This window comes from Eschrichtius robustus, chromosome 20 (assembly GCF_028021215.1).
Source record: "Eschrichtius robustus isolate mEscRob2 chromosome 20, mEscRob2.pri, whole genome shotgun sequence".
NCBI lineage: Eukaryota > Metazoa > Chordata > Mammalia > Artiodactyla > Eschrichtiidae > Eschrichtius > Eschrichtius robustus.
In genome coordinates, this window is record NC_090843.1 from 11,631,139 (window position 1) to 11,639,732 (window position 8,594).

Genomic DNA, 8,594 nt, shown 5'->3' on the forward strand with positions numbered 1-8,594 from the left:
GTAGATGCCTTTCTGGCACGTTAGGGTGTTTTCCTTCTGCCTGGGGTCAGGGGCGTTGCAGTGGGGAGACTGCATTCTAAAAGGTGAAACAAAGGCTCGTCCATTTGTTGTGTGGAGCTGACATTCTCCAGGGTAGACACGGCAGCCGCCAGCAAAACAGGGAGGACGGGAGGGGGTGTGCCAGGTGACACATCTGGAACAGGTAGAAGACGGAACAGGGTGAGTCATAGGCTCACATGGTTGAGAAGGTGACTGAGCACAATTTGGAGGGGCTGTGTGGATGTCAGGAGAGGGGCGTTCCAGGCACAGGGCCCACTGTCAGTTAAGAGGACCAGCCTGGTCACTTTTGGAGCTCGAACCTTGCAGGGGCCAGGGCAGAATGGGAGGCCATTGTGGGTCTCTGGAGTGAGGGTTGAGGGGCTCAGATCCAAGCAGGAACCTGAAGTGACACATACAGATGAGAGTCTGGAGTTTGGGAGAGAGATCGGGCACTTGGAGGGAACTCCGCAGCCTGAAAGGGGCATGTCAGAAAAGAACAAGTGAAGGTCACATCGTCCAACTCAGGAAGTCAGGAGAAAAGTGGGCACCCACAGAGAGAAGGGGAAACCACAGAGGCAAACACAGGAGCTGCTGCCACAAAAAGCAGAGACAGATGTATAAAAAAGCATGATGACTTCACTTCCGATTTCAGTATGACCAAAAGAAGACATAAATAAAGTTACAATGTCAGTGACAGAATAGGAGAGGATATTTGCAATATATGAGTTAAACCATCAGTGTCAGAATGTATATTAAAACATACAGGCTGCACACACCAACATCGACCAGGATTTGGGGAGATCACACCTTGTGTCCATTTCTGCTGAGACTGCAGACCAGCATCCACTCTGGGAGTGAAAACGGCCTCGCCTGGGGAGGTGGGACGCACAGACGGACGTGTCCCCTTCCCGGTGCTGCCACTTCCTTGTGCAAGGGCGTGTGGAAACGTCAGTGTGGCGTGGTTTACAGGCAGGGAATCGTGGAAGTGACGGGCTCGTTCTCCAAAGGCGTGTTACCCAGAAGTTCAGTACGGATTAACCAGATCTGCATCCGTCAGGTTGGATAAACCCTCAAAACGTAACCTTACTGGAAAAACGCAAATTGCTGGAAAATATACCCCCATTTGAAATTGGCGACGTTTTTGAAATGTGGGAGATGTGGTTCATGGTTTTGGACACGTGCTCCTGCAGGGGAGTGCAAGGAGGCCAGCCTGGGAGGGCGCCCAAGGCCTGTGGGTGATTTGTCTGAGGACAGGACAGGCAAGTGAGGCTTTCACTGTCTTAAATTTCACTTCAAGAACAAAAAAAAGAGCAAAAATGATAAGATATTAGCAGCTGTTAGATCTGGGTGGTGGGTACAGGGGTTTCTGTTGTGTTTTTTCTGTATGTTTGAAATATTATAATTAAACATCTTAAATCTTATTTTATAGTCCCTCCTGTGAGGTCAGTGCTGCCCTTAGGAATGCTGAAGGCATTTGCCCCCCGCCCAGTCCAGTGTGGGGAAGGGCAGTCCTCGATTCATTCACCACGGACCGCCTGTGGTCAGCCCCCTGCCTACGTGAGGGGCAGCTGCATAGCTGTTCACCCCCAGGGGACTGCGGGACCCAGGGGACTCACATCTCTGTGCCTCTGACACCCATTCTAAAGTCTCCAGACCTGCCGATCATGCCCAGGTGTCCTGGAAGGTGGGCCTCTTGGACAAACGGTCCTAAGATCCTGCTGTCTCTCTGGCAGATGCCTGGGTACAGCAGAGATATAGAGAAGGCTCTGAATTGTCACCCCGGCCTCAAGCTTGCGTGGGGTTGGGGACCCACCCTATGGGTTGGCACCGACTGCTTGAGCGATTGCCCAGAACAGGCTCCCTGGGTGACACCGGTGCCCATCTGTGTCTCTCCAGGAGCTGGGATGGTGGTGGACTGGGAGCAGGAGACCGGCCTCCTCATGAGCTCGGGAGACGTGCGGATCGTCCGGATCTGGGACACGGATCGTGAGATGAAGGTGCAGGTAAGCACACCGTCCCTCACGGGGCCTCCCTGGGGGCGAGGCGGGCCAGTGGGCGCAGACCCCGCCGTCCTCCCCAGCTCCGATTGCCCTCGAGGTCGAGGGCTGAGAGTGAGGGTCCTCGAGCCACCACCCCCCGGCAAGTACTCTGAGCAGGCGGTGTCTGCAGGGGGCGGGGCAGAGGAAGCGGGGCCAAGTCAGGCTGCCTCCCACCTTTTAAAGGGGTACGATGATTCGGTTTCCATCCGTGTTGGATTTCTTCCTTGTGTGTGCCTGAGAGCAGCAAAACCTCTTCTGATTGGAAAAGCACCTTTCCCCGTCTTGGGGCCCATTTTCTGTCTCCTGCTCTTTCCTGTCGCGCGTTCATCACGCCTCCTTCCCTTCTCCAGCATTTACAGCTGCCACGGGGAGAGGCGAGAAGATGGTTTACGGGCGGCAGGATTCCTCCTAGACCCTTCCCTGAACTAATTAGGAGTTTTAAGAGGGAGCCGACGAGGATTCCTCCTGCCGATATATGCTTCGTCTTCCTTCTTAGGAGAGAGGGAGACATTGGGAAGTTTAATGGGCGCAGAGGTGTTTGCGGCCCTGCCCTCCTGGCTGTGAGCCTCGGGTACCCGGGCTGTCACTCAAGCAGATGGAGCCTGACTCCCTCTGGGGCCCAGCTCCTCAGGCCTTGACAGCTTCCCCGGTGGAGAGAAAGGCAGCAGCTCCACGCCAGGGTGACGAACGCACCCACGGTGGCTGTAAAAGGGATCCAGCAGCTAGTGGGGGCGGGGGGGTTCCTGACGCCAGGGTGCCTCACGGGGTCTGTGTCGGCCCTAGGACATCCCCACCGGTGCCGACAGCTGCGTGACGAGCCTGTCCTGCGACTCCCACCGCTCCCTCATCGTGGCCGGGCTCGGCGATGGCTCCATCCGCGTCTACGACAGGAGGATGGCGCTCAGCGAATGGTAATTGGGCCACGCCTTCCCCTCCCTCTGCCAGACGGAGCCAGCCCCCGGAGCCAGCTGGGCACTCCCCCCAGAGCCACATCCCCCAGCGTGTGGAGGAGCACGGCTTGCCACCAGCCGTGGATGGGAACACAGGTTTGGGGGTAGGGGGGGTCCCAGCGAGGCGCTGCCCTCCTGGGCTCCATTCCCACCTGAACATAGAGAAGGCTACCGCCTCCCGGGTTGAACTCAAGAATAGCCAAGAAGATGGCGTCAGGGACACACGTGGGTGCTGTGCAGCGCTGGGCCACATGCGTTGTCATGGCTCTTCTGGGCACCGCCCCTCAGCCCTGGGCTGAGGCCCAGGTGGGGCCCAGCACCGTGCCCTGTGTGGGCCGGTGAGCATGGAGGTCCAGACGCCAGTCACACACGGGTGGTAAATGACAGAGCACCGCTGGAACCCAGGCCCAGCCGTCGCGGGCTCCCGGGTGATGTTTACTGAACGCCCACCTTGTCCCTGAAAACAGGCCTGGCCTTTGAATGGGAAGCAGCAGGTGGGCCCATGTGCAGCCACAGGAGCTAAAGGAGCCCTCGTGGGAGGGGAGTGGGAGGGGATGAGGGGACAGGACTGAGCTGGGCCTGAGAGCAGGCGAGCACCATCAGTGACACCAGCCGGAAAAGAGTGCAGCTGTGAGGGTGCAGGGCCGGGAGCAGTCGGGGGAGTCAGTGCAGGACCCAGGCAGGCAGCAGAGGCGCCAGCCAGACTGTAGCGGGAATTTGGGCCTGAGGCTTGGATGGCAAGTGGGCCCAGGCAGCCCCTGGCTTGCATGTTCCCTGCGGGTCTCTATGGGAGGGTGCCCACTGAAAACCCACACTACCCACCAAAAGCAGCCATCGTGGAGGTGGGGGAGCAGGGTTTCTTTTTGGGGTGATGAAAATGTTCTAAAATTAGATGTGTGATGGTCGCGTAGCTGTAAGAATGTGCGAAAGTCACTGAATATGTGCTTTTAAAGGGAGAGTCTTACGGTATGTGAATCAAATCTCAGTCAAACTGTTATTTTAAGAAGCCTCTCTAGGCAGGCAGTTAACTGGCAAACCGACCCAAGAAGACCTGAGGGTCACAGAACAGCCGTGAGGGAGGGGCTGGGGTCTCCACAGCCCCCTCTTTGGCCCAAGGTCTGAGGACAGAGACGTGGGGTCTCCTGTGCATCCCCAGGGACCGAGACTTATGTGTGCTGGGTGTGACCTGTGTCCTGGATGCCTTCCCAGATGTCACACTCTGCCCCCACCTCTCCAGCACGTGCATCCCCAGTCCCGTACTCCCTGTCAAGGACCCTCACCAGGTCTCCAGGAAAGCCCCTGTGTCCCTCCATTTCGACAGCCTTAGAGTCTGGGGTTCTCGGTCTTGACCCTCAAACCCACAGGGAGATGCCAGTGTGAAGTCCTGGTAGGGGGGCTGGCAGTGCCCAGGCCCCGGGAGGGCATGACAGCCACCCTGCCTCCGGAGGTCCCAGCGTGGCCCAAGGTGTTCGGGAGGCCCCCAGGGAGGGGCGTGCCTGGGGGGTTCAGTTACTCACAGTGAACACAAGAGGGTAAGGGCAGACGTCGCAGCACCGGCGGACCCCGGATGCTTTAAATAAATGCTCTGTTCTCTCTGCTCAAAACAAAGTCCACCCTGCCTCCCGTCCTGATGCCTTGGAGCATCAGGGACACCCACAGTTGTCACCAGGCCCTGACCCCACCTTCCTCCCCTCCAGCCGCGTCATGACGTACCGGGAGCACACGGCCTGGGTGGTGAAGGCCTACCTCCAGAAGCACCCTGAGGGCCACATCATGAGCGTCAGGTAATGAGCATGGAATATTCATGAGACATTTTGCTGTAAAAACATTATTTTCCCTCTATCTAAAATATGTCCTTGGTATTTAAACAGCTGGGAAATGATGGCATTTCAGGGTAGTAATTAACTTCTGCTCTGGGACTGGCCAGAAAGGTCAGAGCCGGCACAAGGGTGGGGACAGCAGGTCCTCCCACTGGAGAGCTTTGCCTGTGGGTGACTTGCAGCGGCAGGGGACGGGGTGGCAAGGCGGCGGGGCAAAGTGTCCCCGCAACAGCGGCATCTGCCTGGCGTGTGCCGGTATCACTGTGCGGATCCGTTGTCTGCCCACAAATCCATTCCTGCTGCCCGGTAGATCCTGTGCTGAGAGCAGCGGATATTTATTTGCCCGTTAAAGGGACAGCAAATGTAATTTACTGTCACAAAGCCACCATTTCTTCAAAGAGATGGCGCTTCCCTTGTTCGTAACATGAAAACAGAACATAGCTCTCAAAACGCTGTCCGCCAGGCGCAGGGCGGGAAAGAGGCAGCCTACCGTCCTCACCTCCCGCCCGTCGCCGCATCCCCAGCTGCACAAAATCTAATCTCCAGCCGGAAATGAACAAATAACTCACAGCCTCCCCCGTGTCTTTGCTTCGTGCCTCGGCGGCTGGGCCCTTTCTGGCTCTGGGGAGGGGTCCAGGGGGCTCGGCGGCAGGCCTGGCTGCCAGAGTCGGTGGGGTGGGCCCATGTGCCATCCAGGGGCCTCCCTGGACACTCTGAGGGTCCAAGGGGCCATGGCCTTAAGCTGCATGTGTGGACGGCCCCCGACTGCACATGGCCCGTCCTGGGGTCAGTAGGCCCGCCCAGCGTCACCACAACACCCTCTCGGCAGCGTCAACGGGGACGTGCGCTTCTTCGATCCTCGGATGCCGGAGTCCGTGAACGTCCTGCAGATCATTAAGGGGCTGACGGCCCTTGACATCCACCCCCAGGCAAACCTGATCGCATGGTAGGTGCCGGCCCTCTTCTCTCTCCCTGCCCTGCCTGACCAACTCCCGGGGCCCTGTGTAAACAGCAGGCACTACTGCCCGCCCCCACACCTATGGAGGAGAGCTGGGTGGAGGGACTGAGTGTGCGGCCCCTTTGCTGCTCCTCACCTGCCTGGCCTCCCGGCCCTTGAGGCCCAAGTCCTCTCATGGGGGTGACCAGAGAGGAGCCCCATCTCCTTGTGGACACGCCCGCCTCCCCACACTGACTGCCAGGCCTTCCTTCTCGTGTGCAGTGGCTCCATGAACCAGTTCACCGCCATCTACAATGGCAGCGGAGAGCTGATCAACCACATCAAGTACTACGACGGCTTCATGGGCCAGCGGGTCGGCGCCATCAGCTGCCTGGCTTTCCACCCACACTGGGTCTGTGTCCCCGCGGGGGCTGGGGGCGGGTGGGAGGCGAGGGGGGCGGGCGGGAGGCGAGCAGCAGCAGGCGGGGTGCTGCAGCCAGGCCCCTCCCTACACCACAGTCTGCCGCCCCAGGGTCTCCAGGGGCCGTAGCCCCCAGACTGCACTCACTGTAGAAGCAGCACCAAATTCCCTGTCAATCAGGGCAGATGTGAAGTAGCCCCGCCCTTTCTGACCCCTTCGGCCCCTACACAGACCCCAGTCCTGAAGAAACCTCCCCGTGAAAAGCCCACTGGGGTAGGAGCAGCCCAGACCCCTGTGACCCGGCTGACAGCGCCGTCCTTCGCTACAGTCGGCCGTGTGGTTGGGGGCTGCTGTGTTTTAAATTAGGATTCTGCCAACCTGCCTTCGTGCAGCGTGAGGCTCCCCGGGAGCCTGGCGTGTGGCTCTCTGCCTAAACGCACGACATCAGGTTCCCAGAGCTGTCCCTGGGAGGCCATCCTGAAAAGAAAAATGTGGGAGGCATGGGGAGTGTGCGGATTCCCTGTGACAGGGCGGAGATGGTGCATCTCTGCAGAAGCCGCAGCCGATGGGCCCTCGTTCCCGCGCCTGCCTCGTGGGCGGAGTTGGGGTGATGAGGCCCGGCCTGCACCCCCCTGGACGCTCACTGCCTGCTCTCTCCTCCCTCCTGCAGCCTCACCTGGCCGTGGGCAGCAACGACTACTACATCTCCGTGTACTCGGTGGAGAAGCGCGTCAGATAGCGGCCCCTCCCCACAGGCCGCCATGTACATAGTGGACCCACCGCACTGCCCTGAGCACCTGCCTGACCTGGCTGCTGAGGGCTCGAGAGAGCCCGCACTGTCTGTCTGTCTGTCTTCGCTGTCACGCCCAGGAGCCCGGAGAAGGGGGCTCTGCTGGAGTCCTCGGTGTGATGGTTGCTGCTCTGATGAAACACAGCTCCGGGCCTGAGGACACAGTAGCTGTACATCCCAGTCCCCTCCCGTCCTGTTTTCTTCTGAGGTTTTTAAGGGGGAAACACACTTGTTTCGTTTTCCGAGTGATGCAAGCATTAGTCCACAAAGGCTCCAGACGGAAGCCAGCCTCCCGGGGCTGCTCGCCGCGCCCCCCACCCCCCCAACCCAGGGTGTGCTCCTGGGGATGGTCTGAGCGCACTGGATGAGGCGGAGGCTTGAGACGGAGTGAAGGACAGATGGAGGCGGCCTGCCACCCACTGGTCCTCACCCCAGGCCCATCCGGCCAAACGGCAGAGGCCAAGCGTGCCCCTCCCCACACGGCCGCCCTCCCCGCAGGCAGGACTTCCGTCTGAGTGTCAGCCGTTCTTGCTGCAGGTCTGTCAGCGGGAGGGGCCCTGGTTTGGAAGGAGAGACAGGTCCCTTGGGCCACAGAGCTTGTTTCTCTCAAGTGCTGCTCTTCCCCAGCAGGTGTGGGAACCGTGGCCTCCCTACCTGCACCCCACACGCGTCACACGAGCACACATGGAGGGGCCACCGAGCCCCAAGAGTATCGGGGTGAACGGTGCCGCCCCAGCCCTCTGTCCCCACACAAAGGGGTGCAGCTCACGCTTGCGAGGGACACGGCAGAGCTGCCGGGAGGGCAGCAGCTTCACATGTGTCCATGCACACGCGTCTGCGACGGGGCGCTGAGCAGCCACACCTGGAGCACAAGACACAGCCACAATGATGATATTTTGAAAAGCATTTTTTCCATTTTCCTTGGGAATCAGGATTATTCAGAAATAGAGTGAGCTGGCTTAGCTACTTCTGCCAATAAGAGGCCAATAATAGTGAGAATGTGAGGAAGAGCCATGCTGTGGACGTGGGTGGGCTGGACGGGGCGCAGGGCTGGGCAAGGGGAGCAGCCCTTCTGCGGCCCATAGGCCATGCCTGCTCCCCCGAGAAAGTTCCGGGACGGCGTCCACCATGTTCTGGGCAAGCGAGCAGCGTGGGGTGGGGAAGACCGCAGAAAGCTCAGCTCCCCCGCACACAGCCGGTCACCTCCAGCCGGCGCTCCAGACGGCGACTTGGGAACCTTCCAGAAGCTGAGCTCCACCCACAGATGCAGAGTTGACTACCCACAGCCAATTCACGGAGCGGTTCCACTCCAGATTTTGAGCTCATATGCGGTTCTGTTTGTTTTGAGATAAAACCATCCCCTGGCCAAGCGCAGAGGCCCCGTGGAGGGGCTGTCTTCACAGGTCTGATGCGAAAATTCAATCATGAAGTTACAGAGGCTCGAGAGAGCGTGACCTAAGGGTTCATTTATCTCTATTTATTTTACCAAAATGAGAATTGAAAGACTTTGATGAAACATGGAATTGTAATGCGAAAGTAAGAGCGATAAACTGTTAATAAAAGAGCGATAAACTGTTAATAAAAGATAAATACGCAGA

General features: G+C 58.8%; 1 protein-coding gene across 2 annotated transcripts in view; it reads left to right on the forward strand.

Annotated features, from left to right (window-relative positions):
• The window catches only part of RPTOR (regulatory associated protein of MTOR complex 1), a 353,634-nt gene extending 345,040 nt beyond the window's left edge, over nucleotides 1–8,594 (forward strand). For both annotated transcript variants that reach the window (XM_068529624.1, XM_068529625.1), the window contains exons 29-34: nucleotides 1,936–2,042; nucleotides 2,862–2,989; nucleotides 4,726–4,812; nucleotides 5,678–5,794; nucleotides 6,068–6,197; nucleotides 6,877–8,594. In XM_068529624.1, coding sequence (XP_068385725.1) covers nucleotides 1,936–2,042; nucleotides 2,862–2,989; nucleotides 4,726–4,812; nucleotides 5,678–5,794; nucleotides 6,068–6,197; nucleotides 6,877–6,945 — 638 coding nt within the window. In that variant the 3' untranslated portion in view covers nucleotides 6,946–8,594. The remainder of the gene's footprint in view (nucleotides 1–1,935; nucleotides 2,043–2,861; nucleotides 2,990–4,725; nucleotides 4,813–5,677; nucleotides 5,795–6,067; nucleotides 6,198–6,876) is intronic.